Source organism: Plectropomus leopardus, chromosome 16, assembly GCF_008729295.1.
Source record: "Plectropomus leopardus isolate mb chromosome 16, YSFRI_Pleo_2.0, whole genome shotgun sequence".
NCBI lineage: Eukaryota > Metazoa > Chordata > Actinopteri > Perciformes > Serranidae > Plectropomus > Plectropomus leopardus.
The window spans coordinates 14,839,682-14,864,516 of record NC_056478.1 but is presented as its reverse complement, the minus strand read 5'-3'; the positions used below and the strand labels follow the sequence as shown (position 1 = coordinate 14,864,516).

At 38.6% G+C, this 24,835-nt stretch overlaps 1 protein-coding gene across 1 annotated transcript in view; it reads left to right on the top strand.

The window, feature by feature from the left end:
- Positions 1-24,835, top strand: part of otofa (otoferlin a) — a 106,656-nt gene that overhangs the window by 31,286 nt on the left and 50,535 nt on the right. Inside the window, exons 4-5 of the mRNA XM_042503597.1 lie at positions 13,842-13,941; positions 17,594-17,793. Of these exons, the coding sequence (XP_042359531.1) occupies positions 13,842-13,941; positions 17,594-17,793 (300 nt within the window). The remainder of the gene's footprint in view (positions 1-13,841; positions 13,942-17,593; positions 17,794-24,835) is intronic.

The window sequence follows — 24,835 nt, the reverse complement described above, 5'->3', positions numbered from 1 at the left end:
GGGTGGTGACGCATGTGTGTATCGCTGTTTTTATATTTTTGGCTGCCACCAGCAGCTTTGTGGAAAAGCGAATCTCCTCCTCTTCCAGTGGACCACCAAGGGACTTTGTTTGGGGAAAAAAATATGTACAGTAATGAAGGGGGAGAGATTATTTTGCCACGAATTACACGTATGATGTTTGTCAATTTAAAAGGTAATTTTGCATATGAAGGATGACACAGTATGTTGTTAAACTGATGAAGTGTGAGACTGTGAACATCGGTCATTAGAACTAAACAGGTTACATAGGTGATGTCATAGCTGTGTCTCATCAAAGCTATGATGCCTGTGTGTGTTTTTGGATGTACTCACAGGAGCAGCTAGTCTGGCTTGCTCTTTCTCTTCCTGGCTGATAAAAACACCAGGAGTTTCTGGATAAAACTGAGGGAAGATAATGTTACAAATAACATTAAGATGAAGTTACAGATAATGTTACGTTAACATTCATTGAGCAGTTTCACACGAAACTTAGTAGTTCTACAAAAAATCTAGGACAAACTGCATCTTTTTTTACTTGAAAAATAGGACAAACATTGTATGTGTAATTCACGACTGAATTCAAACGGGATCAAAACATTATTTCTCCGTTCATGGTTTTTATCATTTGTGTTTACCACTGTACAATTCTTTCAGAAATTTGGTCTGATGGGGGACACCGGATGGGGAGGGGCTTTGCCTCTTTTTAGCCCGCTCTGTTGGTTGATTGATTGGGTGGTCCACAAAAAATTTCCCACCCTTTTTCAGCGATTGTTGTTGTCTTTTGACCTGCATGCCAAATGTCAGCCTCATGAGTGAGTGTGAGGGTGTGTGTTTGTGTTCATGCTAGTATTTAGCTAAAGTGGCATGGTAGTTGTAATTATAGTGATAGTGGCCTATTGCATGAGGGTATTTTTCAAGATTTTGTGGCGAGATGGAAAGCTTGGTCATGAGCCGAAGGGCAGCTGGTGAACTGCTCATGCCAACTGGCAGAAAAGAACAATGCCTGGATGCATCTGCAGACCCCGTCGCAGTTATTGCAAACACATTTGCTTCTGTGTGACCTTATTGCTCTGCTGTGTCTGAATGCATGTACTAGAGGTGGTGTTTCATATTTCAGCCACTCACAAAGACAACTCAGAGCTAAAAGACAATGACAGGTGTGCTGTCAGATGTTTTATCAGTTCCACATCAGGGCAGCTCTTAACTGTCACCATGATTCTTTCTGGTGCCATTGTGTGAAAGAGGAAAACAGAAACAGGTTAGCCACACATGACAGTGACACAGGTGCAGAGGTTCAGAAAGTGGAGGATAGCTCAAAGATTATGACCCAAGTAGCCTGACAATTAGACTGAATTGCCGATTTTCTTAGGTTTTCAACCTTGCATTCGGTTCATGTCAGCCATTTTCTGTTGCAGTCTGTCTGTCAGTTGTTTCAGCACTTTGTTCAGACTGAAATGTCTCAACAACTATTGAATAAATTAGCACAGAATTCTGTACTGACGTCATTGTCTCCAGAGGATAACAGCCTATGAATTTGTCTGTCCTCTGATGTTTCTTGTAATGCTACCATGAGGTTGACATTTTTTTAGAGTATCTCAAAAACTACACAGTGCATTACCATGAAATTTGGTACAGAAAATCTCAGTGCCTAGGGGAGGCATCCTAATGAGTTTGGCAATCTCTTCCCTTTTCAACTGCATATCTCAACATCTACGATGGATTAGCACAAAATTTTCTACAATCATTCATGGTAACGAGAAGATGAATCCTGCTGCCACCACTGGTCTACACTGGTTCCTCGGCTGCTCTACAATGCACAACATTAGCTCACCATTTGGCGATCAGCTGCTAATCCAATCCCATTGGTGACATATAACCAGTCAAAAATATTGTTGGTGGTTAACTTGTTAATGCTTAACCATAGACATCGCTAGTGCATGCATTCATGTCCAATTAAGGATGAATTTTAATAACTTTCATGATCACATAACTTTTTATCTTTCATAAACCAATACTTTGGTTTGTTTTGGTCAAAAAGCCACCAAAACAACAGGGCTTTTTGAATCACTGAAAAAGTTGTAACCTGCGCAGCAGTCTGGAACCAGCCTTTCAGCACTCTGCTGTGGCAAACCCAAACATCGAGTTAAACAGTTGAAGAATATGTAAAGTACTTTGCACTCTGGAGCAGAGAAATGGTGGATTCTAGTTTTTCATTAGAGAGAAAATAAGCAAGAGAAAGAAAAAGAAAAGAAAAGAAATCCAATGAAGACACTTTCCATCCACTTACTGCCTGATAACGCCACAACCTCAACTGTATATACACAAGCAAAATATGCACTAAAACAAACATGCTCATAGACAGGTACCCTTTCATGCAAAGACACTTAACTGCACACACACACAGCAACAACACAACCGTGCACTCATTGAAATGGATAAATAATTCACGATGAGTCATAGCCTGTGTTGTTCTCACACCTGCTCCATATGTCCACAAGCAGCATCATAACCAGGGTAACTGATCTACTTCATCGCTGTCTGCACCAACAAACTGTAAGGCCAATGTGTCACACGGCGTGACCACAATTGCGATCACATTACCACTACACAAAGAGAAAGCGATGATGCGGGATGGCCTGTGTGCTGTAGCATATACCCTGTGTTGTATGATCTGTTTTCCCCCGGTAGCTGAAAGATATGCTTTCATATTCTGAGCTCTGTGGACTACACTGTGTGTGAGTTACAGAGCACTGGAGCGCAGAGGAGGTAATATTATTGTATAGTCAGGGTCTTCAGCCTGAGGTCACTGGCTCCCAGGGGTTCCTTGTAGGGGTCAACCAATATTGTTCGTTTCAGGGCCGATACCGATTATTAGTAGTTAATGAGACCGATATCTCATGTATGGAACTGATATGCATTTACAATAATAATGAAAATATTTCTGTCAATATGAAGAATTTGCAATACAACAAACCCCAACACAAAACTTTGTTCAAATGCCTTTAGCAAATGTTTAATCAAAACTGAAACATTCACCATCATATACAGCAAGTTCCCAGCAACTTTTTTATAAAGTCAAGTGAAAGTTTAAATAAAGAATTAATGAATAAAAATAGCTCCCTGATTTTATTCAAATGTTTTGTTGCAAGCTCAGTGTATGATTGGCACTGCCTCTGACCTCCCAAATTACTGTTTACCTCACAATCGTCACAATGAAAGATAAGCTAGTAGCTGCTTTGACAACTTTCCAGAGTGGTAAAATCCTGTCTCACATTGTAAACCGCTGTGCAGGGTTACAATGTCTGATAAGCCCTCAAACTCACAGATCTATTACTTTAACTGGGCTGGATATTATTTCATGTCTCACTGGTACCTGAAACAGCACACCCCACCAACACATCTCCTTGAACTGTTTTCAGTCTGACCGCCTGCTACAGTAAGAGTCCTCTGACTGGGGATCTCAGGCTGCATGTGGCGCATATGAACATAAAAGCTCCGCAGTGCAGCTGGGTGCCAAATCAAAAAGTGACTTAAAACTTAACAGTGCAAAATATTTAAAATTATATAGGGATAAATTCCAGGCAGCTAACACACAGCCACTAGTGTAGATAAGCTAATGAATTGGCTATGTGTCTTTAAATTAAACTCCAAAGCCTAAATGGTTGCTGGCTTTAAATGACTCTTAAAACAAGAAACCCTTACAATAGTTTACACAGCTATTGTGACTCCATATATCTCAGAAGAATTCATAAATTAAAGGTTGAATCGGGTGCCTTAGTAGATAACTACAAGACTGACTTATCTGGATGAGGCATCAAAGCAACTCATCAGCAATTTCTATCAATAATTGCGTGATTTATTTGTATAATGTTGTGTAATTCCTATCAGTATGGCCTCCAAGAAACAGCCCATTGTGTTAAGACAAAGTCTTTGACTAACATGCACCCAGTTGTTTGTGCGATCGCAAAGTTTTATGCAGCTGTTTTTACATTTAACATAAGTGAAGGCAATATGAGACTGAAGATGATGTATGTTGGCAATAAGATGCGCTGACTGTTTGCAACACTCCCGCATACCCTAAGATTATTATCAAACAAGATGAGAATGATAGAAAGTCAGGCTGTCTGTCATCTGAACGTCAGCCTTGAATACTAAAAACTTTATTAGTTCTTTTCCTCCTCTCCAGGCTGAATCAATGACACAAACACAGGTCACTGAGAAAGAACAATATTTGTTTTAAAATTGTTGTGGTGTGCTCTGTGTTCTCCTATAAAACATGTAGTGCAGTTTCATTTCCAACTAAACTGGGGATGCCCGTTCATTCGGTGACACTTTTGAGATCACCAGAATGCTAGAAAAAACATTTAGGTAAGGGTTAAGGGCCTATGCAATGCATACAATGCAAATCTATCTTGCTACTGAAAGGTTGTTTCTGCCCAAAAATAACTTGATTTCATTCTTGGGGGTTGTATTTGACTGATTATAATCACTGCTACCTGTTTAAATTCATTTAAAAGACTAAAGCAATTAATAAAATGCAATTTCTTACTTGCTTTTCACAATTTCGGGAGCTTATCTGCTGTACCAATGTGAGACTCTGTAACACTTAACCACTTTCTTTGTTTTGGGAGCTAGTTTACAATTTCTGTTTTATCTTTAAATTGGCCTTGGATTTTACACCAACTAGTTCCCTCTGTAGTGAGATAAGACTGTTTGCACTTCACAAGGACTCTCTTTGCTGAAATGAATCTTCCTCTGCCTTTTTCTTCTTGTGATTTCAGCCATAACTCAAATCATGCTATTTACTTTATTCCCTTCTTAAGTTTCTGTTTATCTTCATGGTTTCATTCAGCCACAGGGCATAGAATTATAGCTCAGTAACAGGCCTGGCTTCAAAGGTGTATATAATCCCTCCATGCTGTACACATTGAAACTCAAAAATGTATTACTTGGTCTTAAAATGCAAGCTTACAAACATAAACCTGTGATTCTGTTGAATTTTCATCTTGGCTTTTTCATGCATGAAGCATTGCAACGATCACTGTGAATTTATACCTTATTTGATTTATTATTTCACCAGAAGTATGAACACATTTTTGGGAGGCTATTTAGATTCTGTGTTTTACTGACATTGACTTTAATATGCTGTAAATCAATGGGCAAAACTGCTTTATGACAATATTGGATTTATATCTAAATTTCTATGTGATGAAGCACATTTATCTTATTTTATCTGCATTTGCTAAAATATAAACATTTCCTTAATCATCATCAGGTTCATATACTGTAAATACAGCAGTATATTGATGAGCATCTGCCATATGTCATCTGAAACAAGTCTGCCAATAACCCCAATATTTTCTCTTTCTTTGTCTTTCACTTTTCACAGACTGACATTTGAATAAACCAAATTTCTATATTTCAAAATTTCTTGTCCATGACCACAAGTTGCACCAGCAGCCACATTCAAGCGGAATGAAAACGAGCATTCGACCATTGTCATATCAGTGCTTTCTGTCCACAATAAATCCCTTAAATATACCCTTGTGTTGTGTCATGTAAAAAAACCATTCAGGCCTAAACTGAAGCTGTGCACTCAAATACTGGGAATGTACCCTCTAAAAAAATGGCTGTGGAGCATACTTGCAATCTTCCTACATTTGTAATGTTACTTTTTTTAATTAAAAACACAAAAATATTATGATATTTATTGGGAATGCATAGCTTTTTATCAGCAATGGTCATTTACCTGACTAGAAACTTTCAGCCCAGTGAAATAAGGAGGTGTTGGATAAATAATTCCTCATTTCAACGACACAAATCAGCCATGAAGACAGACAAAGGCGGGCTTGTTTTCTTCACAGATGAAATGGTGGTCAATCCCAAAACAACATATGAGTTGAAATGCAAAAAAAACATTCATTGCATCTTGGAGAAAACAAAATGACTCAGCTGAAAATGATGACTCATGTTTTAGGTGTAGCGTAGCTCCTTTGGGTAATAGCTCAGTGTGTAGGAGTGTGTGGTTGAGCTGCGGTGGATGCGCTCAGTGCAGACAGCTGTTGGCAGTCGAAGCAAGTCGTCAAGTGGTAGTCAATGTACAGTGTAGGTTTCAGTTTGTCCATGAGTAAAAACTTCAGTTACTTGAGGCCCACATAAATATGAATACACAGTATATATACAACCACATGTACTCTGCAAGTTTGAGTCAAGAACTGAGTGCACTTTTTTATCAGTTTATTTATTGCAAGTAGTATTGTGATGTTCACAGTGTTATTGCTTATTTTTCTAATATTGTGCAGCCCTTGTTTACATACAATTTTTTTTGTCCTGCAACACAACTGTTATGAGGCTGGAACAAATCCCCCATCTGTATAGAAACAACAACAGGAGTAATATTACTGCTTCTAACCGCAAACCCCGACTGGTATGACATGCTGATGGAAATCGACAGTGAAAAACATGTCTTAATAGCTTTTTTTATTGTTTGTGGTTAGGATATTCTATTATTCTTGTCTTTGTGTCTGTGTAGAAATAGGAGAAACACTGGAGAATTGAACCACCATGTCAATCTATAGACGTTCACCTTTGATTACCAGAGAAAGACATGTTTGCTGAATCTCTTTATGTTTATATCAGTGTGTGTACACCGGTGGGGGGCAGTGCTCGGCAGGAGCTTCTCCTTGGCCAAATAAGACGCGCCTATCAGCTGTAACGCTTTCATTTCACCCTGTCCTCCAGCTCAGTTAACAGCAGCTGGAGTGGATTAGTGCAACCTTGAGAACTACTCTTTTTGACTTGGAAAAAAATATTTTACATTTCAAAGCTGTGCTCATATCTCCTCAAGTTCACCTGAGAGCGGGAGATTTCGTCATAGTCACGCCTCGGTTTGCAAAAGAAACTTGAGGCCCACAAAGAAAAATAATACAAATTGAAAGGGAAGGGAGCTCTGAATTTTAAAGCAGATGAAAGTAAATTGTTTGCAGAACGACAATCAATAATGAATGCCACCTTTTGAAGTGCTAAAAAGTGAACCAGAACATGATAGGCCTGCTCAGTTCAATTATTCAGCACTTGTACACATGTTACAATGGCTGAAAGGAAATGACAGACCATTTGCTAGTCATATTGATCACCACTGTCTGGGAAGGGAACAGTAGCTTAGCCAGAAATATTAATTCATCTGGGCCTGTGGGATATAATGTGTGCATGAACCAACAATTTATTACTCTTGTTTTAAGATCGCATTAAAACATTACTTATATTTATTTGCGTACCATAGACTGAATCACTATGACGCCACTCTAACTACAACTACAATCATTCATGGGTAGACAACTAGAAGCTGATTTGAATTGCAGGGATATATATCAGCAAACACCTTTATTTCTGTTTATTTTTGTTGTTTATTTCTGTTGTCATTTTTGACTGTAACTCTAACACTCAAAGATATATGGTTAAACACCGTGATCCAACGTATCTGCTGTTTCTACTGTGCTCATGTACTTTGTTGCTTTGCTATTATCTTTGATAAATCAAATCATATGTCACGTAAGCTAAGCAATGTGTATGTATGTATGTAAATGTGTTTTGCCACCTAAAAACATCAATATTTGTGTAAGTGTACACTGTATTTGTATAATTGATGTGCTTTACCTTACGCAATAACAAGGCTGTGGTAGACCAGCAAATGCAGTGTTCTGCAAAGTAAAATTACTATTTTTATTAATGGAGTCTGGCATCTTTGATATAACTGATTCAATTCTCCATAAGAAAGGGCTGTCTGACAGCAATGTAAAGCAGTGACAATATTCTAAATATAGTGTACACTTAAACTGATATTGATATTTTTTGGTGGGCCTTTTTCAGATGTGCATGACGTGAGGGTTTTCTACCTGCAAGTTATCGTAAATGCTACAAACACAGCGGGGATATGCTGCTGTGTGCTGCTAACAATGCCCAGGTTCAGCTGAAAGTCTATCATGCACACTTGTTGACCGCAGTTCCTCCATCTGGCCAAATGAGTCTGAAGCCGTCAGACATCAGTAGGCTATTATATGTATTAGAGGGTGCAGCATTGTATAGAAGTGTGATCTTACACATGCATGGGTTTGGCAGACACACAGGAAGTCTATTTGTCCATTTGAGTAAATTATTTGCCAGTTTTTCAGTAGTGTAAAAAATAGTAATGTGTCCAATTGCAGCTAACTCATAAGGTTTTATGATTTACTGGGTGTGTCAGCTTGAGATTTAGATGGCACAGGCACATCTGGGAGCATCCGTGGCAATGCTGGTGGGAGGAAAGAGAGAATTATAGTGTTGTGAGTTGAAAATTTCCAGTGATATTGCTAAAAGGTGCAGAAGTTTTTACTCATCTTCAAAGAAAAAGTTGACCGCACAAAACTATTACTATCCTTACAGACTCTCTTCTCGAGTCACGTCAAGGCTGTAAAGTTGAGCATGGAGTGATTCAGTGGGAAGCCTGGCAGACATGCACCTTCACAGAGAAAGCATCTGCCAGTGCCTGAAGGGAAGCACACATTTTTTTGGAGGGAACTGTGATTCAAAGTGAAGTCAAGTTCGGGAAGTCTAAATGTACCTCATTATTAAGTTTTGAAGCTCTGCTGACAAATGGAGCCTCACTTTCAACCGTACATTGACTTCCTCATCACCAACTTCTGAGGAAAGAAAAAGTGTAGGTGAGGACTGAGATGCAAAAATGAATTTACTGAAGAAAAATTTAAGAAATACCTGTGAGAACTGGCAAGATCTGAAAAACGCATATTGACACTGCAAAAGCTGCATTTACTGCAGGGAAACACAGGTGTTATTGCACACAGCCTAAGAATATCATGAACACAAGAGAATCTCTCCAATTTATATTTCCTCTGGCACTGCAACAACACAAACTCCAGGGTTTCCCACACATTCATATATCTGTGGTGCACAATATCAGCATATGCAACCACATTAAGATTTTTTTTAGAGCCCCTTCTCTCTCTCTCTCTCTCTCTCTCTCTCTCTCTCTCTCTCTCTCTCTCAATCTTTCTTTCTTTTCTCTCTCTCTGTCTTGTGGTAGAGTGTACTCTGGGTACAGACGGACAGGCAGGGCAGCAGAGAGCCAAGCACCGTTTGTCAATTCATGTAGTTTAATTGTTGTGTATTTGTTTTCCACCTACTTAAGATGGCTGCGGCTCACCTCTTCAGCAGCTGCTCCTCTTAATCCATCGATCTAATCAGATCTGATCAGATCAGATTAGATCTCTGATTGTAGAAATATAATATATATAGTAGGAAAACAGTGATTACCACCGAGCAAAATTGTATCTCCAAAAACAGAATAAAAGGACAAATGAATCCTGGTTGAGCATAATGATACATTTCCTAGTGGTTAATCCAGGGTGAGGTGTACTGAGGTGTAGATGTGCTTTTGTATGTGTGTTTGTGTGTTGTGTGTACTGTACTCGTTCACTCTTGTCTGAATGTCATTTTCTAGTTTCTATCAGTATTGGGAAGCTCACATCATTAGCTGCCATCCCTGTGGTTGTCTTGCGTGAGTGTGTGTGAGAGAGAGTGAGCATGCCATGTGGTAAAATATTGATTGTTCTTCCTTGTTTTACGATATTAACTCTCCCTGCGGACTGACTCATATCGAGCCAGGTGATTGTATGTCTTTCCCTCCTAATGACTGTCTTTATCGCTCCATTTCATTCAAGTATTTGATAATGTCTAATGATATTGGAATTAAGGACACAGCTGTGTTTTTCACTCCACGTGGAACCACTCTGTGTGTGTGTGTGTGTGTGTGTGTGTGTGTGTGTGTGTGTGTGTGTGTGAGCTAGTGACCATTATAGCAGGAATGACATATGGCTATGGCTCAGTGTGGGCTATGCTGCATGTTCTTTGTGTGTGGCTGATTGCTCTGCGAACAACACACTGTTTTGGGGGAAACTCTTTAAATTATTCACCAGCTCTAATTGGCTCGCTGAATGGGGACTGTACTAGGTTTCTTCCCACTGTTATGTTCTATGAAGGATCCTCGGGCAGCGTAGAAATCAACCTTATGCCAATGATTTTTGTAACAACAGTAACCAAAGACTCCCATCCTGCTGTGCTTCTTAACATAGCAACGAATGTCCTTTTAACCTTAACTAAGTATTAGTAGAGACCAAAACCACAATGTTTTCCCATTGCAAAGTTGATTATGTGAAGATGAAAAAAATACTGTATTAATAATGTAGTTCAATATCCAATAAAAGAATGACCTATCCTTAGTCATACATGTATGGTTTTGAGGCACTTATGTATTATTGGAGCTTTCAGAAAGAGTCATAATTATGACTTGGATGTTGATGAGAATGGTATTTACAAACTGTAAATTGGTAATTACAGAAGCACCTTTTACATTGCCTTACATGTGCGACACACCACTGGGAGATATAAGAAGCAGCTAAAGGCTAACTCAAAGAACAGCAACCCAAAATATGCGTGTATGTGTGTGTGTGTGTGTGTCCCTTTTTATCATTCTGTGTCTGCTCTCTAAATTCGGACATTTTTGCGGGTCTGTGAATGCACTGCGGGCAGAGCTCTCGATGGCTTTTTTTCCCATTAGCAGCAGTTTGCAGAGCTTAAGTTGCAGGGTGGATAATTGATCAGTTGATCTGATCAGATAGATGGATAAGAGGAGCAGCTGCTGCAGAGGCAAGGGAATGCAAATTGTTAGACCCAGCGCATTTAACTTTCACTGCACCTGACACTGCTGCTCCATCTGTGCCCAGAATATGCTCTGCGCTCTTGGACTTCGGTGCAGTGCATGCACTCAAGGGTCTATAAATTCCTGTAGCCACCTAATGAAGGGTCCACCTTCAAAAGTATAAAATTATTAGATGGCAGCTGAAGTTTTGATCATGGCAGGCTGCCACAAATAAACGGATGTGTGGGAAACACTAGATCCAGGAACCCATTACCTTCCTAGCAGAGGACGAGATCACTGGCCATATAACAAGGATAGCAAATGATTGTTATTGTCATGTTATGCCCTTGTTATTGTTTAGAAAGTGCTGCCTGACGTGCATTATATATTACACTACAGGTCAACGCTGTTGGTTACACGCCACACCTGCGACTCCTTTTTTGCTTCCAAACGCCAGCATGCAATCGAAAATCATACACTGGAGCGGCATTATGCCTGTGTTGTTTGGTTCTGTATAAAAAAGCAAAGTCAGTGAAATGAAGGATTTTTGTTGCGGCCCTGTTGGGGGATCTCTCTGTTTAAAGGGCTAGAAACTCAAATTTGACATGAATGCAGCATAACTATGCTGAAATAATGGTGATTGGTGACCAAACATGGTAATCTTTTCATTTTGCCCTGCCGGACTTACATTTTGTTAATTTAGTTATTTCAATTTCTAAAACTTTTCTGTTAATGAGGATATAGAAGAAACAAATTACAGTGAAATGAAAAATGTGCAGCACACGCTAAAGTTGGATCTAAGGTCTCTACAGCCTTGAGGTTTTCTTTTAAATTAAAATAGAGAAAACTTTTCTTTTTTCTTGCAATGACAGAAAACTTACTGGAAAATAAAAGCAAAGAAAAACATTTTCATTCAGTGTGCTGGCTGAATGAATGGTGCGTGAGTCTTCATCCATTTATCTTGTTGTCCTTGGGGGCACTGATAAGAGCTTAAGAGAAGTGGCAGAGAATTGCATTTAGTGCAGAAATAAATGTGTTGAAGGCTTTGGAGAATTAGCTTTCTAAAATGTTTGCAGACCTGAGTCATACAGCAAACCTTTTGGAATATAATGTTTAAGTTCTTAAGATAGTGAAATTGGTATTGTATCTAATTATATTATTAAGTGTTACACTATGGTTTTATAAAAAATAAATGTGTTTTAATGGTGCTTATTGTGGTATTCTATAAGATATGATTTCACACAGGCAGGTATTTTAACATCAAGCTGGGCCAGATTAATTAACAATGTGTACACATAAAAACCATATGTACGCCTTTTCCCAAATAAACTTGCATCAGTGGAGGCAGAATGTGCAGTGAGAATGAGCGTGCCTCACTCATTCTTCAGACCTGGCAAAGACATGGTTTTAGCTGCGATAGCTGCAGGTGATCCGATAAAGACGAGATTAAATATAAATTAAGGGACGTAGCCTTTAACATTGTTTTTAGGTTGTTTGCCAATTTCATTGATTTTGTTATTTTTATCAGGCTACTCAGCATTCTGTAAAACATGGGGATACCCCATACTGGATTTTTGCCAATAACCAATATGTCGAAATATAACAGTTCATTTGGCCAATGACTGATACCGATACTAATACACATTTTCCACGTCTAATTTTAGTGATCATCAAGTCTCTTCTGTATTGGAATTAACATCATATCATGCATACTCTCACCGTGATGATTCACCAGCAGGTGGAGACATAAAATAAAATACTCTTCAGTTTGTGTAATATTCATTCACTGTGCAAAATAAGAAAAACTCAGCGTAGAGTTGATGTTTTGTACATTTAAAAAACATATTGGTTTGTGATCAGCATGTTGGAGTATTCCAATATTGTCTTTCAGAGCCAATATCGGCTGATAAGGATGACGTGCTGATATTATCGTGCATCCCTAGTAAAACGACAAAGGTGCATTTATAAAGTGGATTTTTAATTATATACGAGTAATTCATTTTATTGTTTATATCTCTTTTCATCTCCTTGTTAGTGGTCATTTAATTTTTTTCCTCTGAAGCACTTTGTAAAGTCCAGTTTCACCACAGTGAATCTCTCATCATCCCTGTTGATGTTTTATTGTAGTGAATATTGAGGATTTTACTGTGATGATGGTTTGCAGAAACATGATGAATTAGTGATACGTATGCTACTACTAGCCACAGCCATGTGTAATGACAGCTGCTCTAGCACCATTGGAAAACCTCCGAGATCCAACACAGTCGGTGAAATTGTTCTTTCTTTACCGTATTTCTCATAAAGAGTACAGCGTAGCTTTGTAAATCTGATGGAATGATTGTGTATGCACATTTCTGTTTTTGTCTGTACAGATAGTTTTAGTCATGAATATACACAGATTTTTTTGCATCTGCCCTCTGGCCTTAGCTTTCTTTCCTGAGCTTTTAGTGGGTTGGGCTACCCATGGTTTTATACAGGCAGGTCATTAAGTCCAGTATGGACCAGTAAAACCAAACCAATAAGCTGAAATCAGCAGAAACTGCAAAGTGGAAAGTAGATTCTCAGTGGGATCAGCTGTATCAACAACTTTCACAGTGCAGGAAGTTTTAAATTAAGTATAAAAACATCCACTCAGTGTTTTTCAACCCTGAAGTACATTTGTGTACGAACCAAGAACAACAAAGAGGGGATGCTGGGTCAAAAGAGGACTGATTGACAGTTTTTTTGTGTGTGTGTTAGAGAGAGCTGCTATTCATTTCCTTTAAATTGCTTTGAGGAGTGACAGACTGTAGTGGGCTGGTGACAAAGGCATATGGCACTTTCTCAGTGTCTGTCACAGCACATATCCATCACCACCCACTACGCTGTTCACGACTTCATCACTTTCACACACTGTAAGACATAGTGGTGGAGACAGGATGCTTGTGGTGATTAAAAAATTACTACAGCATTTGAGAGTATTTGTTAGTGTAACTGTACAAGTTTATAAGTTAGTGATGTCACAGCGGTGTCTATAAGAAACATTAAATTTAGAGGAGACACAAAGGACACCAAGTAATAATGGAATGCCGTGTATTGATCTCACTGATTTCTGTTTACGATGGGGGACTCTGTTTGTGTTTCCATGTAGACTGGTGGGGACTTTCTGTATGGTGCTTCAGAAGGTGGCTGAGGAGGGACACCTAGAGCTGACCGACACTCTCATCGACGATAACAACACGTCAATAAAGGTAAGCTAAACCCAATGCTCTCACATTGGAGTGTCAGCCAGAGGTGTTGCATCATGAGAAGGTTCAAATGTTTTAGAGAATCAGTTCATATCTCTTTACTATCTCTGTTAAATAAGTAATGCTCCAAAAATGGTATCTGCAAAGAAGTTTACAAAAAGCTTTGTTAAACTCACAGTTTTGTACCCGTCCAGCAAGAAATGGCTGACTTTTTGGTTTTAGCTTTTGAAAACAAAGCTGAAAGCAGAGTGAATGCAGGACAACACCAAATAAATGCTATAAGGATGGGCATCGAGAACAGGTTCCAGGTGAGAACCGTATACGAATTGTCCGATCCATAGAAAAATATACTTCCTTTTTCTTTTCTTTTTTTTTTTGAAATCCAGCATGTTTTTCTGACAGCATCGCAAAACACTGACGTCAAAGTCATATATCTACGCTGCTGGAAACAAGCAACAAGAGGGAATCTTTGCTCAGATGAAAAAACAGTCCAATGTGTGGCTTCATTTCACAAAGAAAAATGACAACAGTAATGCATTAATGTCTGTAAAATGATCCTTTCAGGTAAAGGTGGAAACACTAGCAATATGCTGAAAACATCTTTCTATGCAAGGTGGGCTTAAATACCAGGAATATTGCACACAAGCACCACTGCTTTCCAACCAAGCAGTGTGTACATAACAGAGGGTAAATATCCTATGTATTAGTAACATTGATAAACAAATTAATACAAATATTCTTTTTTTTTTCAACCTTTGTAGGCTTACTTTTTTGCACAGATATAATTGATCATTTGTATCAGTAAAATCATTTAGTTTCCCATCCGTCAAAAGTAACTTATATACACATTTCAAGTTTAAATTGAAAACCACAATGAAAATTAGCAAAACTATGCACTTTTTGTGTGCATTAAAAAAAAACATAACATGACCAAAACCGTAGGTAAACATGAGAGAACCTTATCACATGTGCATTACCAATAAAAGATAACTTGTTTTTTAAATGCTTGACAAAGGACCAGTAGCATCACTTGGCTTGCCGGCTGCACGCCTACTCAGTAAACAATGGAATAGTCTGTGAGACTGCTGCTAATTTGTGGTGATGCCAACAGTATTTACCACAAGTTTTTCAAAACACAATAATCAAACATGGTTTTAATGATAATTCAAATTTGAAACTAATACATTGTGAGGAATTTGACTGCAGTTTATCGTGAAACTACATATCTGCTTGGTGGCTAAATAGGCAACTGTTTGCTTTTATTTTTACCACAACTACTTTTTAGGACAGATATAGTATCATGCTTTATAGGTATGTTACCTGGACATCCAAAATAAGGAATAAGCATTAAGCATTAAGCCTCTTCAACCACACAGAACCCATCAGGACAAACTAAGGCTATATAGATAAAAGGTGGAGATTTCAAAGTTTCCAAAAAGTGAAAACATTTCAGGCTGAAATTTGGTGATATGTGTAGAAAATTATGCACAAAACATCTATTTTACATTAAACGTCATAGAATATTTTAATGTTAAATACTTTAATATGGAGCAGCCATAAAAATATGTAGGTTGTGCTTTAAATATTTACTTAACCTAGCTTCAGCAAAGAACTGATACAGAATATATTTACTGTCATGCAAAGGAAAACTGAAGGTGAGAACCAGAATCTTAAAGCTGTTTACTAAAGCTTAAATTGAACATTTTATAGCTGTAAAATGATATGACCTTCCTTAGAGCAGTAAAATTAATATACAGTCCTATTTGTCAGCACATGCATTCACAAGCAAATAGGGGGAAATTAAATGAAGAAATCAATCCTCCAATGCACCTGCAGTAGTGGCAATAGGAGAAGTAACAGCCATAATCTGTCCTATAAAGACACTAGCGTTTAAAACTTGCACATCAACAAGGACCTAATAGAAATACAACAGTCTCTTAGCAACATAAGCACATTAAGAGCATCAGCACATTAAGATCCTTGCCTTTAACATTTATCTTTTTATAATTTATTGATTGGAAATCATGAGAGCTAAATAATAGGATGTGTGAGGGAGCATGTAACTGCTTAAGGTTGTAAAGCACCCCGGGGTGCAGAATTGTGTTATTGTAGCAAGGAGTGCTGATGTGATGTTTCTGAGATGATGACAAACAGCTTGGGATTGCTTTAGGGCTTACACACTCACGCACACACATACACTCACATACACTGACATATGTGCGAGTTACTTCTCTTTAAAGCACATGTTAAAGCACACTTGCATGATTAAGAGAATTTCAGTACTGTACATCACTGTAGGAAGACACTAAATCCAACATAACCTGAGAGAGAACACTTTACCTACAACTGCACTGGTGTGGTTGCCATAGTGACAAATCTAACTCCTCATGGACTACAGCGCCTTGCGAGAATGTAAGAAAGAGAGAGCGACATGGAGGGAGAGAGCAGAATGAGAGCCCAGAATATATTTTGTTCTCATTCGTCTTTGTCAGTAGAATAAATTGGCCCCTCCGTAATAAAGATGAGGTCATTGTCAGGAGGATAATATTTGTCTAAACACGACTCCCCAGAAGACACCAAAGACAAACTACATTGTCACCAATACTTCTGGCCTGGATTAAACTAACACTCACTGTCAGTCTGAATTCCCTCTGCAAATGCTAGGTAGAACAGATGATTTATAGTCCTGTTAAAATTTGTTGTCTATACTGAGAGCTTTTTCTGAACACAGTTAAATGGATTGCTGAAGAAAAGCCAAGACTTGGCTCTAAGGCTTGACTCTTTCGAGACAGGTTTGGACTGATTGATAAATACCCTGTCACAGTGCCACATTGGTTAGGATTGGATGTTAAATGTGTGTTTTATTTAGAAAATAAAGCTCAAAGAGCAACAAAAACTCAGATAAAAAGATACAATTTCTACATAGAAAGTCTACATAAATCCACACAGTTTTCTGATGTGCCATATGCCTTTTGAGCCCATTAATAACAAAAAATAAAATTTAATTGTATAGCGCTTCTCAAAGTCACTGCTGCAACGTGCGTACCTAAAACAGATTTGTAAGGACCAGAATACAGGAATAGGACATTGCCATCCTTAGAGCCACGCTGCCAGCATGACTAAAAATCTAATAGACGATAAGAAAACATGCTAAGACTTGAAGATAGAAACACCAAATTTATTGATAGGCCAAATAATGAGACTGAGTAAAACTTAATTTTAAGAAATAAGTGAAAGGAAAATATTTTGATATGATTTGGCAAGCCTGCTGCTCAGGCTTTATTATTTGAAATGATCTTGACAGCTGAGTAGAAGTTAAGGCAGTCACAACAGCACTGACAAACAAATTACATTAGTGTCAGGGACAATAATTGTGCTTTCAATTTAGGCATCATAGGAGTTTGTCATAAAGTCCTTGGAAACATTTTTTTCAGAGATAATCAAAACACAAAGAGCAGCTGAGACGAAAAATAATGAGATCGGGTCAACAGGTGGATTTGAATAAATTGGCACATTTTATTACGATTAAAAATGTTTATGCTACAAAAAAGCTTTTCTCAAAATGCTTTGAAGTTTAATAACTGCACTATGACCTCTATGCAAGTAAAGGCTTATTAACTATTTGCTGTTAAATAAGCTTTCGTTCCCTTTTCAGACCAGCGTTACCATAGAGATCAGATACCAGTCGATGGATGGCACAGTGGGAGTCTGGAGCGACGGGGAGTTCCTGGATGTTCCTGACGACCGTGATGGGATGTTTGCCTTTGAAACAGACAGTTTGCTGTCAGGACAAAGCCACGGGTCGGGGACGTCTCCTGGACGATCCTTACAGGGATCCATACCGACTTTCAGAAAGTGAGTCAAACATACAAACATCTCTATAACTCCACTGCTGTAAATTACAGTGAGTCAAGCTGGGAAATGCTCTTAATTTGCCTCTGAATATTTACATGGTGCCTCTCCAAAACAGCAAACTAGAAATGTTGTTTTAATTATGGGCTCTAGTTTTTAAGACATCATTAACTGTAACAGTGCACAGGCACACATGGGTGAGAAAATAACTTGAGTGTACTTAGGTTGACAGATGGATCCAGCATTCACTAACTGATTAGGCGTCTTGCTGTCCAGCTGATGTAACATCTGTCACTGTTATAGAGGGGAATATGTAGGGGTCCTGTGCTTAATGACAATGGGCAGACCCGCCAAAGAATGTAGTGTCCAGACACTGATGCTTCAAAAACAACAGTTAAGAGGAGATCTTTGCTTTGAGTGTATTCTGTAAACATGTTAGTATCTGAAACAGATTTGGCCTTAGCAGTGTTTGTGAGAAGCCTGGCCTAAAAAAGCTGTGCATTGGGAACTGGAGTCATGAAAGGCGAACGGTTGATCTAAAAGTTGTCTGAGACATTGACGAGTTGCATTGTGATGGCCAGTAATGTTATTGTTTCCTACACACTAAACCTTCAAGTCACAAATCAATGTATCATGGCTGTAGTGATCCCATTGCAAGATGGTTTCATGTTGATATTTGTGAAATACATGTTTTGAGTATGTTTTCATAATTATCTCGTAATTGAGGTACTCAAATTAAAGGGGAACTCCAACCAGTTTGCACATCAGAGTGTTTTTACTGGTGTTGAGTTCTGCTGTATGCAAAAACATTATGTTGTGGCTCCTGAGGGAGCTATATGAGGTCTGATGAATTGCCTCATGGGATGTTACTTTATTTGGCAATGATGGGGGCTAAAGATGACAAGTTTGAAAATGAAAACAAATCTGTGCTACTAGCATAACACCTCTGAATTGCCAGCTGAGCTGTCAGTGAGTTACATTATTGGTAATGTAGGTGGCAGGTTTCGACAAGGGAGAACAATGTGGAATATAAAAAAAAAGATGTCTCTTCAGATAGTTCTGCTGCATCAGTTTCATGTTTTTTTTGTCCATTGTGAGCCTGACAGTGTTACAGGAGTGTAATGCTAAATCAGTTCAGAACTCTTTTAAGTGTACAGAAATAATGTATTTTAATGGGGAAATGTTTTAGGACCTGAAACTGAACTCATGGGGTTAAAAATTAACACAGTGGTTTTTGGGGTTTTTTTTAAAGGATTTCATAGCACTGTGGGGATGTGAACCTTGCTTCTCATCTACAACATTCAAACTTAGATCGAGAAAGGAAAAACATTGTGGAATAGCTCCATTGTCTGTTTATACACTTTAGAATACATTGTATATATTAGTTCATAATAATACAAAAGTAATCCCAGGCTGTAGAAGGCTCTATAGATGTATTATGAGAAACTGTTGGACCTTGGGCCCCTGCGGCTGCTCTTTGTCTCTTTGCACTGTTACTGGCTCTTCCTCTGTGGTTTGCTTGTCGTGTTTTACTGAACAGTATGTGAAATACTCTGTGGGTGGTATCGATTTCCACTGAGACTATCTGCACAGTCAGACCCCTAAATCCATCATTATACTGCATGTTGAATGGGCGTGTGAAAATGAGTATATGTGAGGCTGAATGCTGTCGGCCGCATGGTTTTGTTTTTGTTTTGTTGATACTGAAAGCCGAAGATGCGCCTTCTTGCAGTATAAAATTAAAACTTCCCAGGGTCTGCCGATGTGAGAATCGATGCAGCCTAAGGAAAACAAGAAAATTTGACTAATCTGAGTTTTAGAGCATCCCATGGGTGTTATATAACAGATAACAGTATTGGGATTTGGTCGACTGAAAAAAAGAAAGTACTGCTGTGGAGAAATGCTGAAAAAAGGGTTCAATAAAAGTGGGATGAAAGTAGTCACCAAACTCATGAAGCTATATTCATATCAAATTTCATTACATTTCCACACCTTTCTTCAGGTGAGCTGGCTCTCTGTCCTTGCTGCTTGACGAGGGCACCTATCATCTAGTTGCTGTGGTTGCTGTAGCTGTCAGTCAGACTTCCTGCCTTAGGGCTTTTATAATAAAAAGTGAGAGTTGCTGAGAAAATACCAACTAACTTTCAGCCAAGCCAACAAATCCACCTCTAATCACCTCACACCGGTGTTGGCCAGACTGATGGGCTTGTAGAAAGATTTTAATAGCCTTGCCACTTCTCATCCAAACTCCGTTATGTCCTGAATTACCAGCTGCTCAGTTTATTTCTGGTTGAGAGGTTTTCAGAATTAAACTTTTTGAGATGTTTCATTGTGCCCTGAATTCTGATGCTCTGCAGCTGGTGTCAATTGTTCTCATTCTGGCAATGAAGTGTTAATGTGCAAGAGATGACAACCGGTGATGACTCTCTCATTCCTCTAGGGAAGAGGAGGAGGAGGAAAAAGAGGAGAGTGTCATAAAAGGTTTTGCCTCAAGGTATATTTCCTACATTGTTTCTGTGTGCCTGACTTTCCCACCTTTTGGTTTGTGGTTTTGTGAGTCTGATTCACCTCCTCTTTCATGCAGATGCAGTAATTCTCTGCACTGTCGCCTCATTAGTAATCTTTTTTCTTTAAGTGAGACACATCTAACAATGTCTTGAAAGTTATGTGTCCCTCCCAGCTATTATTCTAATCTCAAAACCTCTGTAATGTTATCAGCTGCCAGAAGTGTTTCTGATACTTAGAATTTAAAACTTCAAAGGTCCCATATTGTAAAAAGTCAGATTTCAAGGGCTGTACCTGACTAAGAAATATGTGCGTGGAATCAGATTTGGCTGTTTATTAAGAATTCAACAATTCATTTATTTTTCATATAAAGTTTTAAAGTTTGAATGGGCTCAGCAGGACATTGAGTGTGACAGTGCTATTCACTTACTATAGTAAACAAGCTTAATGCGCAAGTGAGAGGTAGAAAATGTGCAACTACAGTTTTTTCCAACACTATATATGAAATATCAGTGACAGTATCATAGTAAGTCAATGTGAGCTGTAAATTCACCACTTCTTAGCAGAAGAGAAAAGGTTAACTTGGAGCCTTACAGTGCAAAGCCTGTATTCCTCTGTGCGTCGTGTCTGCAGCATGGATGTATAAAGAGATCTGCAGCAGTTAGTACCAAATAGTCGCATAAAAGTTAAGAGTAATCAGGGCGCCGAGTAGGTCAGTTGGTAAAGCAGGCGCCCCATATACAGAGGCTTAGTCCTTCACCGCAGCAGCCGTGGGTTCAATTCGTGCCCCGGCCCTTTGCTGCATGTCGCCCTCTCTCTCTCTCTCCTCCTTTCATGCTTAAGCTGTCCTGTCAATAAAGGCAAAAAAGCCCAGGAAAATAATCTTCAAAAAAAGAGCGATCACTCCACAGCAAAATCAGGGGACAAAAACATCTCCAAAAATACACTGACTAGCATGCATAAATAAATAAACAAACAAACAAACAAACAAACAAACAAACAAAAAGATGACCGCTTGACTTGACACAATCTCAGAAGGCTAAGGGGTCTCCAACTGATGATTCTAATCTTTGACTTTTAAGAGGCAGCCCTACAGATTTCAATGTCTTATTTATTATAGAGCAGGTATAGATGCTATATAAATACTATGAAAGGGCTTTTTTGGCAGGGGGGCTTAAAGAGATGTAAAACAGAGGGTGAATACAGGTAAATGAAAGCAGACAATATGGGAAAAAAATATTTGTTTTTTGAGCATTAAAGCATTTAAACATGTTCCAGTAGAAAACCCAAATAAAAGAATGAACATGAAAATGAGCATAATACAGGACCTTTAAGAGAACAGGAACATTTGAGAGACATAGAAGTACAAACTCCTCAATTATGAATTATTCCCAGGTAGTATTATAACTGTTCTGAATCTACTTATGAATTCAGAGTGGAAGAACAAACAAGACCTGTATCTAGATTGTACGCTGCACTCCACCCACTGCTGTCTATTTCTGTTAAATCACCTGCAGCCTAAAGGTCATGTATGCTGCTTCCAGGAGTTTTTGCTCATTGCAGTTTTCAGTGGGAATTGAATTTCATTACAACTGTACAATATTACTGCAAGAGAGTGTAGGCGGCTCCTCATCCCCTTAATTGAGTGAAATTGCACCCGAAGTTGACCATCCCTCTGCTACCACCTCTCCTTTCTGCAGCCTCTACATCATCTCTGGTCCTGCAGGATGATTTATGGTGGTGCCCATGAAACAGTTTGTGCTGTCTGTGATGCCACAATGAGCCGGCTTTGTAGGGGTCTTATTATTCCTTATAAATAAATCACCCTCTGTGTGGTTTGCTGCCGGTGAAGCAGATCTGCTGAATAGTGCATGCAGACGAGCGCATGTGCCAAACATGCAGAGAATGGATTTAAGGCTCCAATTGTCATTTGATCTCTGGACATCAAAAACACAAACAATGACCTGAAATGGGGTTCCACAGTGGAGTACAGTCATACTTTAACACTAGGGCAACAGGCTAACAGGACAGGTTTTTTTATTCTTGTGAAAACAATTCATGAATTATTTGGCTTTGCCCCACTGAAACATATTGCTGTAAATAGTCATTGTGTTTATTCAAACTGTTTTAATATGCATGATTCATTTGCATAACATCAATTCAGCACTCAAAAGAGGAGACAATTCAGCCCAAGCAAAGCTTCTGTTGAAAGGATCATTTGCTGTTCATTTATTTATTGTGATTTATTTATTTATTTCCTAAGTGTGTGATTCATTTGTCCATCGTAAACTACTGTGTCTTCAAAGACAGCTCTGGCGTCAAAGGTTGATAATGTGTCATCACACGGCGCTGTTGCGCAGGTGCTGTAAGGCCTTTTATCTTACTCATCTTCATCTCAGCGGGTTGGCCCACCGCAGCGCTGACTCCCTGTGGAAACATTCATGTCAACAGTTATGTCTGCTAATACAAAAACATGCCATTCTTATACAATGTAGGTAGATGTATTAATCTTAGACAAAGATTTAAATACAATACAATTGCTGCCCCTCTGGCAAAAGTAATTGGCAGCCTATATTACTGTCTTTAAAAGGCTGTGGCACATTAATTTTTAAACTTCTGAAACTAGACAGCCTTAGGCAGGCATGTCCAAAGTCTGGCTTGTGGGCAAACTGTGGCTTGTGGACCAATTTCAAAAACAATAACACGAGTGGAACAAATGTGTTATATACAGACAGTATTCAAGAAAATATATGGTTACCTATGGCAGACATTTCTTCTAGGTTGCAGACAAGATCACGGAAAAGGTATTAACCAAGCCTAAACACTACAATAATCATATAAAATAGCATAATCAAACTTCTGAAATTAATTTACTGCTTTTGGTTTTGGTGTCTCACCCCAAGATTTTCAAAGGCCCCAAGTGGCCACCCCTGTGAAAAATTTCTGGGGCCATGCAAGCTGTCAGCTTTCAAATTTACAGAACAGTATGCCCTTGTCAGCAAACAAAAAAATCTTCAGATCAGTGAGTTGAAACATTGCTGACACTCTGCAATCACAGATAAGCTTACAGAGTTCATTTCTGTTTGAGACGAAGCAATATGTGGCATAAAAAGAAAAAAAAACATCAAAGTTATTTTTTTTTTAATCTATAGAATCAAATGTGATTTATCATCATCAGTCCTTCATGCTGCGTTTAAATTATCTGATGGACGTATTATTCAGCTATTCTGCTTTGTTTCTTTCTGCAGCGAAGGATGTTTGATTGAAGTGGTTGCATTGAATTTTTGACATTTCATGTTTCTTCTCGTGTTGCTGTGTTCACTCGAGGGACTGCTCTGTGTTTGTCAGCTCTGCTCTTGTGTTTTGCTGTGGTTTGCAGTGGTTCTCACTCTCATCTTGTTTGGTAGCACAGTGTGTAAATTTGAACACTGTGAGCGAGTGTCTAAGCTCCTGTCTTGTTACTTTTCTGTTGCAAGCCCTGATGTGGGAGCAGAGGATGATGACATGAAGACTTGCCTCTTGGGGTAAATCCCAGTTCCTACATCACCTGTGTGTTTGTCCCAGATAGGAGTTAGAATCTAGGAGCTCATCTTCTCATTAAAAAGGGTTTTATTTATAACGTTACATAAAAGATAAAAATGTCTTTGGAATTCGTTAGACGTCATCAGGGATGCTGAGAAAAAAGGAACATTTTGTCTCTGAAAGCTTTCAAAATACTCTGAATGCAGCTCAGTTGATGCAATAACAGAGTAAAAAATGCAAGAGGGATTTTTGGAGACAGTGTTTAAATTTTAAACAAGTGTAAAACGTTTTTGTATTCTTTCCTTCCTCTTAATTTTTCTCCACCCTCCTCTTCTTTTTTACTTGCTTCTTCAGTATGCATTATATAGATGATGTATCATCCACATAAACACATCGTAAAATTGTGGAGACCTATTTATTTCATAGATAAATGCACACACAATATCAAAATCAGCCCAAATCCATTTTTTGAATGTTTTGTTTGTTGAATGTTGGCCATGAAGGCTCTAAGAACTTTTTTTGAGGGCATTAAACTTGCATTAGCTTCAAACTTTATGACACTAATGAGGGTAAAGTTATGAGCAAACTTTTGCAAGATCACAGGCAAAGAATATCAATTACTGTGTCAATTAACTTTAATGTGGGCAAATGAAACAGCTACACAGCAGCATTTATCACAGGGATAATAATGTTAATGTTCCACTTTATCGGTTGTCATGTAAAAGTAAAGGTCTCACTGCAGTCATAAAGTTGGAAAAACATTAATTGATGCGCTGAGCAGCAAGGGAAGAAATCCGGCAAGGACAGCAAGTATTAAGAAAGCGAGAGGACTGCAGTGCACTCGATAAGGTTTCAGGACAGGGGGTTCTAGTTTAGTGAGAGTTTTCATTCCCGAACTTTTTATCAGGTAGAGACAATCTTTTTCTGGCTCCAGTCCAGCGGATTCTGGCAGCACCTGAATATGTGCATCCAACCTATGTGTGTCAGAGAAGGAGCAGGTGTGTGTAGGATATCTCGC